This window comes from Pyxicephalus adspersus, chromosome 1, assembly GCF_032062135.1.
Source record: "Pyxicephalus adspersus chromosome 1, UCB_Pads_2.0, whole genome shotgun sequence".
Classification (NCBI taxonomy): Eukaryota; Metazoa; Chordata; class Amphibia; order Anura; family Pyxicephalidae; genus Pyxicephalus; species Pyxicephalus adspersus.
Window position 1 is genome coordinate 68,344,263 of NC_092858.1, and position 22,230 is coordinate 68,366,492.

A 22,230-nucleotide genomic window follows, 5' to 3' on the forward strand; every position below is an offset into this window, starting at 1 on the left:
TGACTGTGGGGAACAAACAAAAACTGTCATTTTCCTTTTTTATCTGAGTCTTACATTAAAACCAGATGTTGTATTGCAGTAAATTAAATATCACACAGAGGATTATGGATATACTTTTGTGTTCACGGAAATTAAACAAGCTGAGTAATCAGTGAAATTCTTTATTTTTGTATCCCAACAGCTTTTTCAGCAGAAAAGACCATTGTACAGTTCTTATTAAGAGAATGTACTTACTCTGTTTGAGTACAAGTAAATCTTTATGTAACAACTAAGCTATGTCTGGAAAAATAATAACCTTACACAAGATCTTTCGAGTGATTGGTGGGAGCTTAGTCAAATAACCAATCTGCTTTTGGGTTTGCTTGATCTTTATTGATGCTCAAAATTTAAAATACACAAAGATGCACACTTTTGGTTACGCTTAGACATTCAAATTGATTAGCTTCATTCATTCATAATAAACACTAGATTATTCCTTTTAAGAGTAAATTGTTGAAAAACCATTGGTCGCTATTAGTATTATTTTTATTAATATTAATTAGTATTTATATAGCCCCGACATATTAAGCAGCATTTTTTTTAGATAAAGTTTTAAAAAATGACTATATTGTAGCATAAAAACAGGAAAGTCCCCTCCTATTTCAGGTAGGTATTTTTGAGTAGATGTATTTTTGGAGTGTAGGTATTTTAGCTCTAGAATACAATTTGGTGCCATTCTGGGTACCACTTTTCAAGTTTTTTTTCAGTGTTTACCTTAGAATTTCCCCCTTTGGCTTACATTTTTTTTGTGCTAGTGAACAGAAGGTGTGGGGATATCTTCTAATATTTGTTCCTGTTCCAATGACAATAGTCAAACATTTCTGAGAGTTTCCCTCACTTCTTGTCATGTTTCATGGACAAGAAATTCCCCACAGAAAGAAAAGCTTTACTGTGATGATTTTAACCTCCTGGGCGTCTGGATTTCTGTACAAAAAGCGGTACACTGTTTTTCATGAATTTTTTTTTCATATTGTAGACCAGTAACTTACGGAAATATGTCCAAACAAGGGTCTAGTAGATATCCTAAATTTAATAAAGTTTGAAACCCACAATCATGTAAACAAATAAACAATTACATTTAATAATAAAATAAATAAAAAAGAGAAAAAACTGCTTAAACAAGAATGCATAAATAAATAAAAAATACTGAAAATGCAATAATTCTATATACTGTATAGTACTATATTTTTATCTCTCTAGTGTGGTAAATTTTAAAATAGGTGGCAGCACAGAGACCAACGTCACATACCTATAGACAAAACCACATAAATATATTTTGTATTACTTTGTATTGGATTGGATACAGGAGTATATATTGAATCCAATACAAAATATTTGAATTTCCCTCCACGCCCCCCTGTTGACTGGTGCACACTCCAACGTCATCAGGAATCACAGAGGGAGGTGTACATGAACACAGAGCGTTCTAATTCTCTTCATATTTCCATGTTAAAAGCTTAACTTTTTTTGCATGGAAATTTATTTTACATTGTAGGCTATAATTCTTAGGCATAACTCACCGAAATATGTCCAATGTTTAATAAATTTAATAATAAACTTTAAATAAAAAAAAAATCTCTTAAAAAAATGTGTATCATGTAATCTAACTGTACAGTAGCTTTTATATTATATAGATTTCTTTGTATTGGACTCAATACAGCTATTTTGTATTGAATCCAATACAAAATGATTTGAATTTCCCGCCCGCATCAACGTCACCGGGAAACCCCCGGAGATCATCTCTGCACAAGCCGGGTGAAGACAGAAGAGAGAAGACGTCTCCAAAGGAGCTGCAGGGACAAGGTAAGTGTTTTTTTTTAGTTGTAACCTGATTCTCATACAATGTTGTAACACAATCAGATTGCACTGTAACGCTTGATTCTATTTTTAGCTACGCCGAGCCTAGTTCAGGGTAAACGCTCTCAGCAAGTTTTTTTACCCTGAACTAGGCTCGGGGTAACCACCCAGGAGGTTAGTTATATCCACACAAATAAATAAATGTGTATTTAAAGTTCATAAAATTTTGCATGCATTAGCACCAAACTATTGCTTGAGAACCAGTTCACCCACTAAGTTACCTAGATTAAGGTTTAGGTCTCAGAAAGGTGTTGGGGGGGCATGGCCACACAATGGCGGCATGAGCTTATTTTTCCTGAGCTCCATGCACACCTAGGGAGAATCCACTCAAGTCTCTACAAGGATTGCAACTCTGGAGCACTCCCACCATCATATCAGGTCAGTTGTTTCATTCTTATCCTTGCGCCTAGATGACCAAGAAAATAGAGGCCGTAGAAATAACTTAAGGCTGGGAGGGATGCCTGAAGCCACGACAGGTCCTGACCTTGAGAGCACTGTTAGTGCCAACTTTAATACCTTACTTGGGTGGCCAGTTGCCAAAACCAAGTGGGAGCCAGGACAGGCTTGCAGAATGATTGCCGAAGAGACGTCATGTGCAGGGTCCATTTCTTCTAGGTGAAAGAGCAGATTATCCTGAAAGCTTGGCGGTCCAGGCCTATAGACTTTGATGGGGCCAGAATTTAAATTTTCCCGGACATTTCTTTCTGCACACTGCTGATGAGGCGAATGCTGAAGCCATTGCTGGATCTCACAGTGGTACAAGGCGCCCGATACAGATGGGGGCACCCATTTCACATGATTGTTACCAAGAATGACTCCATCTTTTCGCTACAGGACCCATCGCAGTTGCCTTCTTTCTTTGCCTTTCTGGGTTCAGATCCTAACGCTGTTCCTGATTGGTTAGATGCCATTGCTGATACCCCAGGAGCCCCCCGCAGAGTGCAAGCACCTCATCCAAATAGGCGCGGATCTTGGATCCTGCAGGATTACCCCATCTTCCCAAGAACTGTGACGGATTATTCAATGATTTGGAGGTGCAGACGGTCACGTTTGGAATAACTCGCACAGAAACTATTGCCCCAGCTATTGGACTCCTGAATTTTCTCTGTCTCCAGACTTTCTGGACACTGCCTTCATTGGTACTATATTGGTAGCCCACCTTTTTTTATGTATCTTGAGACCACCAAATGTCGCATATCCTGATGCTTCATGAGTAGACTGAGATTCTATACTGTTTGTGATTTACTGTTCATTGTGTTGGCTGCTTTCAATGGGCACCAACTCAATGCTCACACTGATTTAATTGTCCAGTAGTATATTCACCTTGTCTTTACCCAACTGCATTTTTAATAGAGACATATTGTTTGTGTTTTACCACTTATTTTGTTTTGTTTTATTGTTCCTTCTGGTTGTTGACACAATTCTCTCACTGATTTAATTGTCCTATAGCTCCCTGGGTATGATTCCAGTTTTACCTTGCTGGTTCAGTCCCCGGTGCCCATCTTGACCTAATATAATATTTATATTTAGCCACAGGAATGCCAGCGGATCTGTTCGCCATCGCCTACACTTCCCCCCAACGTAGGACGCTCCATCTCCACAAGAGGTTGGAGTCTTAGTGTACTCCTTGTCTGGGACTCCTTTTTTTAGTTTTTGGCCTATCACTCCCTGACCCTCCCCCCCCCCAGTTTCAATTTAGTTACCGCAGTACTTCACCAGACCCTAAATCCAAAGGAGTCAGAATTTTAATTGATGGATCTCTGCCTTGGTCTCTCTCCACGTTGAGAGCAGACACTGACAGTCACTTTCTCATAGTTCAAAGCAAAGTATCGGAACAATTGTACACCCTAGTGAATGTTTGCCTCCCCAACTCTAATCAACTGTTCTTACTAGAGCAGGTGCTTGTGATGCTGTCTGAGCTTGAAGTAGGCACGGTTGTTTTTGGCGGAGATTACAATTTGACGCTCACTCCATCTTTAGATGTCTCCAAAGGCCGCTCACATTTACCCTACTGCCTCCATAGGAAGCCTAAATCTCTACTACATGACAATCATTTGGTAGACATATGGCATATCCAGCACCCTGGGACGAGAGATTACACTTTCTCTTCACCAGTTCACGATACCTACTCAAGAATTGATTTTTTTTGGTGTCTCATAGCACCATACCTCAGATCACTGACTCAAGCATAGGTTCCATAACCTTCTCTGATCACGCCCCCGTCTCTATTGTACTTTCCTTTGGGAATAATGTCCCTAAATTTAACTTGTGAAAACTTAAATTATTACTCGAGACCCCAGATTTCCCAGAAAAGAACGAACGAGAGCTCAACACCTTTTTCTCATGCAATGAGGGGTCTACTGATTTCTGGGAGGCACACAAATGCTTAATTAGGGGTTTATTTATTCAACAGGGTAGCAGGATAAAGAAAGCCAGATCGGCTCGCCTTGAAACCTTGAAAACTCGCATGCTAATCATTGTGGCAAAGCCCTGGCACGAGGACTTAAGTCCAAAAAGGCGGCTATGTACATTCCGAGTGTCAAGACTCCTGCCGGCTCTACAGTCCACTTCACAGGTGATATCGCCCAGGGGGTTCAGGATTTTTACAGTCAATTATATCATTTGCAATTAAACCCACGTAGCCTAGCTCCTTCTGATAAGGTGGAAAAAAATTGTGATTACCTCATTGCCTCTGAATTCTTGACGCTTCCTACTGAAACTGTCGAGCTCGTAGACAAGCTGATCACATTCCTTCAATTGCAGGCGGCAGTTAGATCTACAAGCCCAGGAAAAGCACCCGGTCCAGATGGCCTCATGATAGTGTACTAAAAGAAATTTCTCCCTATCCTTGGTCTTCAATTAGTCGCTGCTCTGAATGCCTTGTCCCAGGGTCACAGTCTTTTTCAAGACACTCTGACCGCGCATGTTTCTGTTCTTCGGACAAAGACCCTCAGCTGTGCGCTAGCTACCGGACAATTTCTCTGCTTAACTGTGGCTTGAAATTGTTTGCTAGCATTTTGGCCCAGAGGCTGGCTCCCGTACTGAGTGGCATTATTCACCCCGATCAGAGTGGTTTCCTACCCCTACGTGAGGCCAGAGATGATACGATACGCACCTTATACATCATTCATCATGCACATACTCATAAATCTCCACTTATGCTCCTTTCCACTGATGCGGAAAAAGCATTTGATAGAGTCGATTAGACTTTTCTCCACACTACCCTGACACATCTAGGTCTGCCCACAAAACTACTACAATGGTTAGGAGCTTTGTACGTCTGGCCCAGTGCTAGAGTGAGGGTAAACCGGAACTCTCCCAGCTATTTACTATCACGATTGGAACTAGACAGGAGTGTCCCTTGTCTCCCCTGCTGTTTGTCCTCTCCCTCGAACCCTTATTACAGTTTGTGCGAACTAACCCCGACTTCAAAGGCATACGGATTGGTCCAACTGAACATAAATTACCTGCCTATGCTGATGACCTGCTTTTCTGTTACTGGAACTACGCAATTTTGCTGACCTCTCTAACTACAAAATTAACCTGCAGAAATCAGAGGCTCTGAGCATCACCCTCCCACACTCCACTAAGGAGGCGTTAATACCCTCCTTCCCTTTTAGATGGGCCACCACCTCCATTTCATATTTGGGCAACCAGATCCCCATGCAGTTGTCGGGAATCTATGACCTTAATTTTCTGCTGTTACTCAACCAGTTTAAAAAAGACCTTCAAAAATGGAGACAGATGACTTTTACCTGGTTTGGGAGATGTAATGTGATAAAAATGAATGTAATGCCTAGACTGTTGTATGTACTGCAGGCACTCCCAATCCATTTCCCGAGTCATATTTTACATAAGTTCCGCTGGAAATCTGTGAAGTTCATTTGGCACCCGGGAGCCCCATGAATAGGTATAAAGGTTTTGAGACTCCCCAAGGCTAAGGGAGTTGTGGCGTTCCCGGCACCCACTGATTGGTGAGACACTTAAGGTAATCTCCAAATTCTATGCCACCCTAAAATTTACCACCTACCCATCTCCCCTATCTCGGATATTGGGAAACCCAGGATTTCCACCTGGAGTATCTGACAAGATATTCCGGGGTTGGCGGGACAAAGGTGTATTTAGAGCTATGCATTTCCATCAGAATGGAGAGTAGGCTCCCTTACCTACACTCCAAACTGAGAAAGAACTGCCTCTCCTAACGCCCTGGCGCTCCATTCAGCTTTCATATGTACTTCAATCCCTCCCACGGCCCACGTAACTTTAACCGATCTTTACTACCCTCGCAATCCCTCTGCTCTGCCAAACGCCCTCTGAGGGGCACCCTATCCTATGCCTACCAAAAGCTGTTGGCAGTTCACACTTCTGACTCCCAGCTTTCATGACCAAATGGGAAACAGATCTTGACATGCATTTTACTGAGAGAAATGATACTCCCTTTTTGTCACAAGGCCTCAATCTGCAACAGATACCAGGAGACCAATTACAAATTACCCACCTGCTGGTATAGGACACCTGGTAAACCTGCCAAGCTTTTCCCACAGACCGATAATACCTGTTGGAGATGCGGCTCTCCTCCGGGCACACTGCTACATGTTTTTTGGGCTGCCCTAACTTGCAATTTTTTGGGGCTTCAGTGACAGATGTCATCTTCAAACTCACAGAACTAGACATCAGCAACAAACCCAAATTAGCATTACTCCATATCTCACATCTCTCGAGGAAAGTGTATAAACGTTCTCTGCTGAGACACCTTCTATACCCAGCCAAAGCATGCATTCCAGCTTGCTGGAAAAGTACCTCCCCCCCAAATATAGATCACTGGTTACGAAGGGTAGCTGACATCTATCATATGGAAGACATGATCTCCGCTAATGCCAAGAGAACTGAACAGTTTACTCCGACGTGGTATCACTGGATTCATTTCTATACTTCTGTTAAATATACTAGGATGCTACAACCCTCCCAGGCTGATCAGACAATCTCAGCCCTGAATTAGACCTCACATTCTTGTTATAGTACTGTATTGATAATCTGTATTTCATTGTGACTGTTAGGAAATAGTAAAATAGTAAAAAGTAAAAGCAAGTCAAAGTGATTATTCAAATTCCTCTGTTGCACCACTGACACTTTGACCTGTCAATATTAGGTAATGGTAGGAAAAATAACTTGCAGCCTGTTAGGGTATAGGGGAGGCATAAAAGAGGATGAGTTTACAACTACAGTATATAGTAATTATTTATTAAATCTTACTGTCATTCAAAATATAAAGAAATATACATAAGGCAAAGTAGCTTACAGTCCTTTCAGAGAAGTAATTATAAAGATGCCTTTGATGTATAAATCATTTTTGTGAGAGCCCAAAGCTGTTAGCTTTGTTAAGGCTTTATTTAATTTCAATCCAGAATCATATATAAAATGCATGGAAATACAGTACAAATGTTGGTAATGATGTTAGGGGTGACAACTATCTAGATATTTCCATTCTCCTAAAACCTTTCTACAAAATTCAAAAAACTATTCTCTATGAATAATACAGACATGTCAATTTAAATAAAATATTTTAATGGTAGGTATGTTAGGCAATATTGCTTTTGAGTACATAAAGAGATAGTTTTAAAGGGTGTTTTCCTTCTAGTGCCTTCATTGTTGCAAAAATAACAAAGCATATTATTTGGGGAAAAAAATGCCTTAAAGGGAGTTGTTGATGATTTTTATTTTTCATTTATTATCATATAAATATGTAAATGCTTTTGCATTATCACTTGCAAATTTTAGCTGCTAAAGTGTCAGCAAATGTTCTAAATCTGAATGAGTCAAAATCGGAATGCCCATAGATTACCAGTATATGTAAATCAATAGAGTAGGTACTAGTCTTTTAATACCTTGCAGTGTCATGTCTTTTATTCTAAAACATTTATGTTTTACATAATACAAATAATTATAAAATAATACAAATAATTATATAAACATTTAATGCTAAAACATTTAATGCTAAAACATTTTTTTTTAAATAAGACTGGACAAACCCCCCTGGAATTTCTTGGTAAAAAAGATTTACAGTGGATGTGTTTTTCACATGTTGTAAGTGACAAAAACATTTGGACAGCAATGTTTGTGCACTGTGTATTCATGTCTGTAGAAAATCTTTTTCTTGTTGCAGCTGCTTTGCCACTTCTTATTAAGCTTTCCCGATACGTCCGAGATTAGTTGTAGCCCTGTTACAGGGACTAATCTTTAATGTTGTTGCAGAATAGTAAATACCACTTTTCTCCATCTCTCTGTGTAGGTTTTCTGTTGACACATGGTACAGTGTTTATATATTAGATACCCAGCTTGCGATTGTAATTATAATCACATTTGGATCCATAGAAGAGTACAATGTTTAAATCTCTAAGCCACAAGTTATATTTCTCTTTAATAAAAAATGTTTTTATGAGCAATTTGTGCATAAATCGATGATGATATCATTTTCACTGCAATCATTACTTGCTTACATGTCTCTTTTATACCTTACAAGTAGAACTGATGCTGGTTTCAATTAGTGCACAGACATACTTTACTGAACATGTTTTCTCAAGTGTGTCCTGACATAGTGGCATATGCTAGGTATGACTTAAACCTGTGATTAACAGATTGCCCAGTGGATTTTGCAGGATTTGCAAGTAGTTACAGAAAGTGATTGGCCCTTGTAACAGATGAAAGATCAGAGATGGCATCGCTGACACTCCTTACAGTGCGTTGTCCACGTGTCTGTTCAGGGAGCAGACTGTCTGCTTTTAGTCTGGCTCAGAGGAATTGGATTCATGGGAAAGGAAGTGTAAAGACTTCTTAAGAAAAACAATTTAGTTAGTTTTGCCTAAATAGTACAAATGCATAATATCCAAGAAATGTAATTGTACGCTGCTCATAACTACTATATTTCACCGATCACTTTTTTAAGAACTGATTACCATGTATTTTTTTAGTTAAGGGCTTGAAGATCTTTTAAATGTACTTACAAAATGACTGTTCATCCCATCTCCTCTCTGAACCATTTCCTTTTTGACATTTTTCAATATGGGCTTTTATAGGATCTAAGTTTTTTCTATGAAAATTTAAGGAAAAATATTGTGCTTTTTTTTTTTTTGAACATGTTTAGAAAAATGTCTAGATAAAATATTAAGAAGGCAAGAACATATTGCTACGAAAACTGGGGAAAATTCTTTTTTTTGGTCAGGAGCATGGATACCACTAACATCCTTGGACTGGACTGGGATGAAATAATAAATTTGTCTTTTCAGTCAGTGAATAGTTTTGTTGGTCTTTTACATTTGTCTATTCAAGGTTTGAATATATTTCTGCTGGTATACATGTTTTAGTAGTATATTTGTCATACAATACATATATTGGTTCCTAAGAGATGATTTATCTTCAGAAAAGAAAGTGTTTAGGACAGAAATAACATTAGAAAACTGGTAACTTAACACATATTTAAACCACCAGACAATTTTGCACCCCAGAAACCCATCACAGCATATTTGCACAATATAGCAGACTTACCTACCAAACAGAACCACCTGATCTTCTTCTGGTTTTTGAGTATTTGGCTGTTACCATTGGCTAAATGTTGTGCATATACGCATTAGTTACGTTGTCCTAGCGCACGATCATGCCAAGGTTGTGGAACTGTTAATAAACTCTATAGAAAAAATTGCTGATTGGGCAGAAAAAACATATTTGACAAAAAAAACCCAAGCCTCATGATCAATATTTTTAGTTGGAAATGATTGTTAGTGACTGCTTCACAAGTATTTCTGTGGAGAAGGGAAAACTTATAAGATGTGGCCCACTGCATTCTCCCTATTAGGAAACAACAGCAGTAATTCCTGTTGGCCATTTAGTTATCCACAAGGATGGACCATTAAGCTGTCAGGAGAAAATTAAACAAATGCTGGATTTTTACTCAAGACAATCACAAATGTTCATCTTGAGCAACAAATATCTAACATCTATATGTAGCTTAAACCAGCCTTTTGTTGTAATTAAGTAGCTGGCATGTCAGAGTTTTTTTTAAGAGGACATTAGTATTGTTTTAACTCAAACAAAGCAGTGTGTGCCCATTGCCTGTTCAACTAGGGATTCTGTTATATTCTGTAGATTCAAGGCTATCATCTTAATATTTTCCTAGCTATGAACTTTTATAATTGGTACGGAAATAGTAAAAACGTATGTTTGTATGTTTTGCATATCCTATGAATAATATAAGCGGGGGGCATATTCTTTGCCTACAAACATACATACATTATATCATACATTCTAAAAGATGTCCTGTTTATTGATAGTTGGGAGGCATGTTACCACTTTCATCTGATTTCTGCTAGGGGGTTGCTCTGGGATTAGCTGTTCATGATCATTTTGCATTTTCTATTTTGTAGATACAAACAAGGTAATGGTTACAATGTTATTTATTCTGTAGACAATACACGCACACACCTTCTAAAGTAGATTTACAATCTGCAGGGCAGATTTCCATGTATCAATAAAATTAAAATTGCTTTAGTAAATAACCTTCAATTTTTACATGTGGTTTTATATGACCAGTTTTACCTTTACATATACTGGCTGTTTCAAAAAGGGAACATTTTGTTCCAGGGAATGACAAAATGTCACTACCATCACACTTATCTTCACCATTGGGGAGAGATGATTGCTTTACCTGTGTTGTGAAGATTGCTTGTACAGTCATGTAGAGTTTTTAATGTTAAAATCGTAAGAGTGGCAGAGGAAAGTATAGCCTTTCGGTAAAAATTTCTTGAAGAACTGCTTATTTTTGTATTTCTCTTTATAACAGGTAAAACGAAATAAACTATCTGTAAGGCTCAGAATCCCATAATGTTAAAGTAGCCTGAAATTGCTCTTAACATGAAAGTTTTACTGTTGATTGATTTTACAGTTAATTATTTTTCAAATGGCTGGTTCAGATTAAAACATAATGCTAGTTGTCAGAAACTGATTTAATGTTATTTGCAATACCTTTTAACTGTATTGTCCATATCAAATTTCCCTAGTGAACTCCGACGTCAGTGCTATGAAGACACTTGTTCCTGGACAAAATGTGTTGTACGTCTGCTCTTACAATGGATGGTATGAAGAAGGTAGGAAAAGTAAAGTTTCCTAATGCAAGTTTAACTTAGTTCAGAATGGAAAATGTGACATGTGAAATCGACTATCTACCCTGTTCTAGCCGTTCAATGCACTACAGATGTTAGAGGCTTTTGAAGTTTTTAATAAGCAAAATAATTTTTCTCACAGTCTGGGAAAGTCTAAAAGTTTTTTTAGAATAGAAATTTAACACCATAGAGATAGGAAAGCAAAAGAATAACAAACATGGAGACCTTCATTGCAAAGTATAAAGGATCCAACTTTTTAGCCAAATTGAAGGCTTAGTTAAGCTAGGTTTTAGCAACTCATAAAAACATTGCAACTGTTGACTATTAGATATTCTACTCTCTTTATTATGCTTGTGAGAGGAAATAGAAGGTATTAATGAGTGATGATTGTGTTTCCAGAAGTATGATTTGGACCTTCTACCTGCACGGAAAGTACAGATGTCCCTAAAGTAGTGTATATGACAGGTACAATGTTGGCAGATGTATTCTAGAAAATGAAAATACAACGAAATCTCCATCTACTGTGTCCAAATTTACAGATCTTTTAATTTTCCTTGTATTTTTTTTTTAATAAAGGCATTAGGTAAGGCATAAATTTGATGTGTGTTGTGTAGTGGACCAACATTTTTTAATAATTGGATGATTTACAAAACAAACAAAAAACAACCACATATGTTTTTCTTTGGACTTCTCACATTGGGCCTGATTTTTTTAAAGCTCTCCAAGGCTGTAGAGAATACACTTTCATCAGTGAAGCTGGGTGATCCAAATAACCTGGAAAGGATTTACTAAAAGTAATTTGCTCTTTGTTAGCAAATGTTTTCAATCCTGGACGAGATCCATTTCTGGTTTGATAAATCACTCAGCTTCACTGATGAAATTGTTTCCTCTCCAGTCTTGGAGAGCTTTAATAAATCAGGCTCATTGAATGATCCTGGTTAAAAGCATCCTGTTTGGACAGTATTGGATATATATGAATCTTAATGGGGTCCCTTCAAGTCCAGCTTTTGGACAGGTTTTCAATATTAAATAATACCATTTTTTTCTTTGGGTGTCTACAAGAAACATAAACATTACATTATTAATTTTGCACAGTATTTATATAGTGCCAACATATTTTGCAGCACAGTCCATAGTCATGTCACTAACGGTCACTGTCACTATATCTAGCTTTATAAATCCAGATTTTAAAATGTAATTGTTATTTGGTCATGGTTTAATTGATTATTATTTATTTTAGGATTTATTATCCATGACTGTGGAGATTATACCTATTTTGTCCAAAAAGCCCCTGGAGAGGTGGCAAGGGTACAGAGGGAAGAAATACTGAGTGATGTTGATGACTACAAAAGGAAAATAAAGGTAAACAGAAATACACAACCCACAATGGTATAATAAGTGGCAAATGAATCTGTAACCAAATGTATTTAAGTAAAATAAAGGTAATGGACTGGCTTTACTGCAATATTTATTGAAAAAGTGAACTAAGAAAAAATCTATCTATACTGTGACCACATTTACTGTGAATGCTTATGACATTTCTTTCTTGCTGGGCTACTTTTGTTCTCAAAAAAGCCATTCTCCCTCAAGATTGCTAATGTCAAAATTGCTTAGTCTTTTCAATGCCCTTGATAAAAAGGATTTAACCCTCTCAATAATATATATACAAGTGTACAGTCACAGTATTACCTGCAGTCTGGCATGTTTTCTGTGAGCAATATTGAGGTCATTGTCTACATATTCATTTAATCCATCTCTCCCCCTGTAAATATATATATATATGAATAAGGTATGATTTTTTATCTGTCTCCGTACAGATATTGTTTGTATACCAGATCTTAGACAGTTCTGTGATTACCTCCTTGTTCTGTCAAGGTTTATATGTGTTTTGTTTGCATGTGTGTCATGTTTGTTTTTCAAGGACATTTAGGAAGTAAGGCTCTGTGTAAGAAGCTACAAAAGTAAAACTCAAATCATATACCGGTATATTATCATACATATTTACATACTTCACTGGTTGACTTTGACTATTAGATTTTACAGAATTACAAGTCTTACCATGGCCCTGTCAACTTTCCTTATACAAATTTACTATTATCAGCGAAAAAACATAACTTTTATTTTTGTTTGACATAAAATGATATAAAAGCATTCTCTCTTATTTCTAACATACAGCTTCTAAAATAGAGAGAATAAAACAATTGTAAAATCATCAGAATTGCATATTCAAAATCTCACATATACAGGGTTCAACGTGTTTCATGGATTTTTTGGGCTTCCTCGGGAATAAACAGTGAGATCTACAATTATAGTGAATATTATTATTATTATTATTATTAATATTAATAAAATTAAAAGAATTGTACAAAGGTGAATAAATTAAATTATATCAATTAAATGTTATCAAAAAAATCAAAAAATTACTTACTCTTATTTTTCTTGATGTATAATACAGATACCTTTTATGGATACCTTACATTATATTTTGGAGGAGGTTTCAACATAAAAGGTTATTATACGTCAACAAAATTATAAGTACGTAATTGATGGATTTATTTGATAACATTTAATCTGACAAAATTTAATTGAATCACCTATATACAATTCTTTAAATTTTATTAATAATATTAATCATTATATTTGTAGATCTCGATGTAGGGAGACGTGTCAAATCCTGTATATATGATGATTTTACAACAATTTTTGTATTCCCTCTATTTTATAAGTTGCACGTTTGAAATAGGAGAGAATGCTTTTATGTCATTTTGTGATAAACAAAAATAAAAGTGAAATTTTTTATTAATATGTAATGCCTACAAAATCTCTTTTTTGTTTTTTTCCCTTGTATTTTGTTGCTATGATAGCAGGGATGTGGCACCCACATTTTATGATATAGTAAGTTTGAGAACTTGACCTTGTTAATACATTGGATTGAAATACTATTATCAGCCCCATTTCTGCTGCTTGTAGGCTCCCCATTATTATTATTATTATTATTATTATTATTAAACAGGATTTATATAGCGCCAACATATTACGCAGCACTGTACATTAAATAGGGATTGCAAATGACAGACTAATACAGACAGTGATACAGGAGGAGAGGACCCTGCCCCGAAGAGCTTACAATCTAGTAGGTGGGGAAATTTCACACACAAAAGGATGGGAGATATGTACTGTGGGAAGTAGTGATGGTTTCAAATGACAGAAGAAGCCGGGTAGGCAAGTTTGAAAAAATGGGTTTTGAGTGCTCTTTTAAATGAGCAGAAAGTAGGAGCACCCCATCACCACTTCCCTAACATAAATGTGATTCACATCCTACCAGCAACTTTTACAATAATTATTCTCTATGCTCCAGTGTTATTGACCTAGTGTGCTCCTAATTGAGCTAGTTGATAGAAGACCTATTGGTCAACACCCCTTAATAGAAGCCAAAAAAGTTAGTATTTACCTAGATAGAATAGAATGTGCACTTTTTTTTACCATTTTAACTTTTTTATGTAAAATGATAATGGTAATCCATTACCAACTTCAAGTTTTCCCTGTGGAATCCTAGTGAACTAAATGAAATGAATAAACTCATAATTGGGTTTTCAAATGATTTGTTCTTTGATATATCATGCACATTTTGGCAGTGTTCCCCCCATTTCCCTCTCTGTAGAGACTTTAATGTTACCTAGCATCTATTGTGGCAGTGTTCAAAAAAATGGGCTAAAAGAATTCCTAAAGGATTTAAACTGTTGTATGATGCATTATCCTGACTATTTTTTAAATTGAAAACTGTTAACTATACAGCACTTCCATTAACACAAGAAGACAGTGTAATATATTGCAGTGTGGTTATCTTCACTTAATTTCTGTCATGTAAAAGTTTAAGATACAGGACATTTATCACAAAATAAAAAAACCTTAAACAATATAGCTTTCAAGGAGGGGTACAACAATGTTATCAGCAATCTGGCATAAAAAAACTCACCAGAATGATAATGTCATCTATCTTCTGAAATTACATAGTATACTATGAGAGGCCAAGCTCCTAATAGTTTAGGAGACTGAAGTACAAGATCTGCTTGAAAAATGAAGACTAGATATGATGCGCCCATGGTCTTTATTGACAAAACATGTTCTAATTATTTTGCACATTTATATGACTTTATTATCTTTACTTTACTCCTTGTGCTTGAGTTATACATTTTTTTATGGTTACATAATTTTTGGAAAACATTTAAATATACAGAACTTCATTACTAAAGGTCTATTTATATTGCCTTTTATTTAACTTGGTATGTTCCAGAATTTTTTCTCAAGGCCCCATAAATTTGCATCAGTTGGCAGAATTTTCTAAACATTGCACACTCTGAATGGAGCTTGACTTATTCCAAAAATCATGTATTATATCTTACATTGAATTTTTGTATTGGCATTACACAAATATAGCATACTAATACCTAATGTTATTAAATAACAAATTCAGCTGTTTTTATTGTCTCTATAGGAGGGTGACTGTGTGATTGGACCATACCCACTGCGTCCTGGGAGCTACTGTCCAGGAGTAATTGTGAAGTGTACCCCAGATCTGAAAGTGGTGGTGAGGACAATAGTACCCATGTGCATAGACTTTTTACTACAATGGGCTTTTCTACAAACCTAAAAATTGTCATAATGTGCATCATCCTATTACTATGATACACAAAAATGTTGCAGCTGATTACAGAAAGCTGACTTTACAGATACAAAATTAAATATTCCAACTTCCATACAAGTGACAGTTCACTAACAGGAAACAGGTATAAAATGCTGTTATGTATATTGTGCGATGGTGTGTGATTACAGTAAAGGCAAAACTTTCCATTTTGCACTTGTTTTAAACACCAATCAAGTGCACTGCAGTGGTCTTAATATCTACACAGTATTACCTTAAAAACTGACAAAGTTAAAAACTGAAAAAAATAGATACATTTTTATACTATATGTGGTTGATCAGAAGGTGAAAGTTCTCACTAAAACTGACTTTTTAATTTTTTTGTCTTTTGTTACGTCTGTTTTTAGGTACAATACCATGATAATAGTGAAGCAATTGTTTCAAGAGAACAAGTTTACCTGATAAGTCCAGACAAGCATGAAAGTGTTACTGCATACATCCTGCATTGCCAGGAGCGATGGGTTGGGCAGCCAGTAGTTGCTAGGAATGATGAGACTGGCACGTTTCATTTAGGTAAGATAGGTACCAGGCCATGTTCTAAACAGGAAATACAAACCTTAGACTGAGACTTTGTTCTATGTGCACTAATGTAATAAACATTTCACAAATGTGAATTTCACAATATTTGAAATATCCTATTTATATCCTCTTAAATAGCAAATAAGGCTGTGAAACCTAACTCTAAGGTCATAGAATGTTACTATATTCTAAAATAGTGGTCAACAATGGAAGCTCCATACTTTCATGGCCCAAGAAACCTTAATGTGGAACTGCAAAATTAAAATGTTTATGTTCCTTATGGTACACATTGATAAGTTTATAACCATGTCAGATAAGCCCCCTTAAAAATGTGTTCAATAGGAATCATCTGTATGCTTTAAAAGCTACTCTCAAAGCTGATCAGTATGCATTTAAATAATAGAATGGAGGTATGGCTCTTGTGTGCATGGTACTCATTTATAGGCTCATTATAGAAGACAAGACTGCTTTAGAAATCTTCCAGTAAGAACAATCTTTAAAAGCTACTTCCACAGCTGATCAGTATGCATTTAAATATTAGAATGCAGTTCTGGTTGTTGCCTGAATACATCATCTGTCAGCATACAGAGCTTTCATGTGGTACTATTAACCCCGGTCTGTACTCAAATATTACATTGGTAGATGCTCTGCCAGGTCTTTTTATTTAGGAGAACATAGGCATAGCAAAATAGTTTTCAGAAAAGTCACATTGACCAATACACCTTCTTATATATTAGACCTTCATTCTGGATTTACACAGCATTGTCACCAAGCTAGAAGGGATATAAGATTTGCCATCATATCATAAAAAAGGATAATATTCATTACTTTGAGATTAGGTATAGCAAGGCTATTGTATGGTATAGCAAGACAGTTCTAGTTTTTAGCAGCTCCTGAGTCTCTGATTGCACAACAGTTGGCAAAACTGTGGTTTTTAGATTGGTGCATCAGTTATGGTGAGCTTTTTATTTTTTAAATCAACTGATGCATCTAAAGAGTTATTGTGACCAAGCTTTGCACTTAAAACATAAAATATCACTTTACTAATGAAGGTTTATTCATCCAATGCAAGAAGGTGTTTTATTTCAGGTATACCTGTGCAATAATAGGCTGAAGTTTTGAAAACACAAATAATCTGAACTAGTAATCCTAATTAATTGCAGAGTAACTATAGGCCATAAAATTATGGGAAGATCATGGGGAATGAATGTGAATAGTATTGGTGTATAAAGAATGTATATGATTTCAGCTCAAGTACTGAAGCAAGCTGATGATGGGAAACAGTATGTCATTTCATGGTCAGATGGTAAAACAACTACTCAAGATGTAGAGTGGATTTTTGGGAAGTTCAGTCGACCACACATTCTCAATGTTGGTGACCATGTGTTGACTTTGGCAAATCCATCTACCCTCACTTTCCTTCCTGGTGTCATTACTGGTGTTAATGGACCAAAGCTACAGATACTATTTTGTGATGGCAAAAAGTAAGTTAATATTTTTTTACATTTCTATTTCTAAGTTATACTTGGTATATTTAATGCATTAATCATTTTAAAACCATTACCCAAGTTGTGTGTATGAACAAAATGGCAGACAAAACAGATACTTGTTTGGTATTGTATGAAGTTGTATGTAGCCTCACATTGATCATGACTAAGGTTGCCCCAATGCCCACCTTAAGTCTACCACCAAACCCCCAATCGGCTCTTTAGCTTCCTCCACCCCCCAATAACTGGACAAACACAAATTTTTTGAAACAAAATTGGCTGAAACAGCCATTTTTTTATGAAATAAAATTTTAAATATCATTCAAGCAAATTTTTTCTTTTACTTCGGATAACAGATATTATTAACTTATCCATAACCTAACCAACCATTTTAACAAAACATGACCTTTCTGTGGTTTTGTTCCTGGAATGACTCCAAACACCAAAACATTTAGCCACCTATGTCTGGAAAAGCTTTATATTGTTGACTCCCAGCCACCCAACCCTGAGTCAAGTGCCAATATCAGACATAGGCAGACCCCTCCCCTCCCTGGCCTAAACAAAATTGTCTGTTTACTAGCCCATTTTAAAACTCAGAGGACACCCATACCACAGATAGGTTCCTCAAACTCTCCAGGGTCTTTAAAGCACTGCCTTCCAGATACTCAGCTGCCCCAACTCATAAAACATTCCTTTTTGTTACCCAAGACCAAAAAAAGGGTGCTTTCTTCACCTCAGTCTTTTTCATGTCTACCCAACCCCTTCTTTTTCCCCTCATCTCACTGATCAGCGTGAGTCCCCCTCACCTTCTAGCACTTTGTTTAACTCTTGCTTTCTGGGGTGCCCTTGTTACCCTGTCATGTAGCCCTGTGCCTTTCTTTTCCTTTTAATTTTTGCCTGCACCTACCTTTCCTGAATACATAGACCTCTTTCCTATACTTTAAAAGTGTTCAATCTATATATAAATGTGCCTGAATAATTGTTTCATTTATCCTTGTCTCTACATTTATTGAGATAATGCTTACTATAGTAAACATTTTTAAAATTAGAATTTAATGCATGTTGTTAACACACTTCTTTCTTCAATGCAAATGTTGAATAAAGAGACTTTTCCCCCCCAAATTGACAGTATACAATACTAGCTGTAAACACTACAAAAATCCCAGGCAGTACATTCTTTATCAATGTGCCACATTGCAGTTCTACTTTCATGTAGCCCCAGGCATAAGGTCTTGGTTTTTTAATATCTATATTTTATCTGAATCCTATGTATAACTGGAGATAAGGTCATCATACTCCTTAGCAAGCAACCTACATTAACAAATTAAATAGTTTAAAAAAAATTGTCAAATAAAATCTACAAAAAACCTTCATTGTTATCCTCTCCAAACATCACTATATCTGTTACTCCATTTTTATTTTTTTCAGGTGTCATAATGTAGAATCTTATCACTGCTTCGGCCTTTCTGAGAAGAAATACAACAGTGCTTTGGAATTCTACCGGCAGTGCAAGCAGAGACAAGATGCAGATAAACACTACATATCCTCAGATAATGAAGATTCACTATCAGATATCTCCTCTTTTACAATATCGTCAGTTGGCTCAAATAGAAAGTCTATAAGATGAGTGATACACTGGGAGCTTTATTTTAGAGAAGTTAGCCTTATAGAGTTATCTTAAAATATTTTACATTCAGATCACTGCAAAATAAATTGTTTACATAAACAATGTACATATTTCTTGTTTCTGTGACCCCATTATGACAGCATACCATAACTAATCACAAAAGTAAAATCAACATACTTGTAAGAAGAGGCACTAGACTTACCTTTCCTGTGGTCAGGGTCATGAAAATGCTTTTTCCTGGCACTGTAGTTATACATCTCGTGCTAATGAGTGAATACCTGCAATCCTTGGCACATGCTGTGGTTTCCTCATCCACCAAATACATCAATACAAGACATACAAACCAGCAGGTGAATCCACTGCATGTGAAGGAGAAAACAGGTATTTGTCCCATTCAACTGATTAAGTTCTTGCATTTGCCAAGAACATAATCCCAGCAGGGTTTCAAGATACACAGAGGTAAGTATAGTGCCTCCTTTTCATGGGTATGCTGTTTGGTAAAGGGACAGGATCACTATAAAAGAAAATGTCTCTTTAAAATCATGCTAAAATGCAAGGATTTTAGCAAAAATAATATATTATTCAAGCCTTATTTTACTTTAACAAAAAAAAGAAAACAGCTATTGCACATGCTAATCATCCCTGATGTCCTGAAATTTGATTTGGTTGACAGCAAAAGATAACATTTTGTTTTCATGTATATATATATATATATATATATATATATACACATATTACCTTTCATCATGCCTGCTGACACCACTCCTGAGGAATATTTATAAAGGTTTTTTTATTTATTCCTATTGAAAAGATTGCATTTCACTGTTATGGCTTTGTGGACATAAATTTTTATTATTTAGCCATGCTAGGCTTTTAATCACTGCTGGAGTATGCCTATGATTGGAGAATAAATAGGGCTCCCTCCAGGTAATGGTTTTCAAGGGCAAGGAAACTCAAACAAGGCTTGTTCATTACTAATTATAATGACATCATATTACCTAATATGGTAAATAGGTGATAATATTCATCACCATAGCGAAGGAAAGGTCTTCCTGTGCCTCTGATTGGTATACAAGTTGTTAAAAAAGCATGTCTTTGAACTATCTTTTCATATGCAGATAATTTCTGAGCCCAGTATTAGACTTACTTACTTTAATGCAGGCATGTCCAAAGTCCGGCCCGGGGGCCATATGCAGCCTGTGTTCAGATTTGCAGCCTTTGGCACAGGGAATCTCCTACATCATTATAGTGGATGTGTGCTGTGCGGGACGCCCACAGACCACACCCACTCTGATTCCCAGAACGTGCTCTGCACAGAGGCCACACTGACACTGGACTCCGTGCACAGGGTGTCCCTCACGTTACCCTAGTGGGCGTGTGCTGTGTGGGATCCGCACAGACCACGCCCACACTAACCCTGAGTACGTGCTGAATGGTCGGCCCCCACACATTTTCACCTCACCAAATCTGGCCCTCTTTGCAAATAGACACCCCTGCTTTAATGCATCAGAATGTAGTCCATCCCATAACAAATCTTTTACTTGTTCTTTTCAGGCTAAAAGTTAAAGTAATATGGTATTGGCAAAATTTTGTGAATGAGGTGTTAAATTGCAAGAGAAAATGTCTTGCCAAAATACAAAGCAAACTTTCTCCTGTAAGATTATTAAACATTCAATTAAAATGTGTGAATCAATATTTTCCCATTATGCAAACATTGTTTAATTAAATCCAATGTGAAAAATGTGTACATTTTGGGTAAAAAGTAATTAAATCTTAAAAAAAATTATAAATAAATCCCTTTAACATTGAAGAACACAGATTTATTATTTATTATCATGATAATGCTTGAAATCACACTTTTGACATGTAGAATAAGAACCGTTAGCAGCGCTGTATCTCACTGCCCTGACAGATATATTGCATTCTTTTACAGTGAATCTCTTGTAGATTTATACATTAAAGGGCATGTCCACTAAAGCTGCCCAATCAATTTTAGACAGCTTTGGACAGAATATAGTAGATGTTTCCCTACATGAGTCTAGCTATTTCTGTCACTACACTGTAACATATAACTAGTCTATATTGAGCAATGGCATCACATGGAATTCTTATGGAGTCAGAGACAATATTAGAGAAGCAGTGACATCATTGCTTTACAACCAATACAAGAATATCATGGCCACAGTAGTAGTTGGATTTTGGAGATGAGACCTTCTCAGGAAAGTAGTGCATTAAATAAGACAGCAGGTGACTGAACGTAATCCTTCTAAAATCAGTAATCAGCTTTGGGTGGATTTCACCTGTTCAAACCTAATTTTATGCAAAAAAAAAAGCTACTAAATTACAAAGGGTCACAGCAAAACAGTATATGATTTTTGCTGTAAAGCAGTGATGTCTGCATGCATTGGAAACAAATTAAAATATTTTCCTCACAAAATAGACTATATATATTATAATCATGTCCTATACTTTAGAATAAGATATGTACAATGCAACACTTTTTTAGACACCCAAAAAATAGAACAGTGTTCTTTATGTAAAATATATTCTGCCCTGCTGCATTAAACAGGACTCATCCAAGATAGCTCAGCTCTGTAGACTATAGGTATTTCCATATAGTACCTTGGAGAGAACTCGATCGCATATTTCAAGTCTAGCTCCCCATTTTTCCAGCTATATTTCAAGACACTTGCATAGGGAGACTTTCAAATAAATGATACATATGTATTTATAAATCTGTACTGTCTTTCAAAAGTTGCCCTTACTTTGGAATGGAAGATTAGGATATTTTTTCTAATAAAACCCTATTTGGTGTTTACATTTAGAAATAAAGACCTACAATCTTAA

The 22,230-nt window shown here is 36.2% G+C and overlaps 1 protein-coding gene across 1 annotated transcript in view; it reads left to right on the forward strand.

The window, feature by feature from the left end:
• VWA3B (von Willebrand factor A domain containing 3B) overlaps nucleotides 1–22,230 on the forward strand; it is a 76,219-nt gene extending 53,989 nt beyond the window's left edge. Inside the window, exons 29-34 of the mRNA XM_072402458.1 lie at nucleotides 10,947–11,033; nucleotides 12,289–12,410; nucleotides 15,544–15,636; nucleotides 16,098–16,263; nucleotides 17,519–17,753; nucleotides 19,185–22,230. Coding sequence (XP_072258559.1) covers nucleotides 10,947–11,033; nucleotides 12,289–12,410; nucleotides 15,544–15,636; nucleotides 16,098–16,263; nucleotides 17,519–17,753; nucleotides 19,185–19,383 — 902 coding nt within the window. The 3' untranslated portion in view covers nucleotides 19,384–22,230. The remainder of the gene's footprint in view (nucleotides 1–10,946; nucleotides 11,034–12,288; nucleotides 12,411–15,543; nucleotides 15,637–16,097; nucleotides 16,264–17,518; nucleotides 17,754–19,184) is intronic.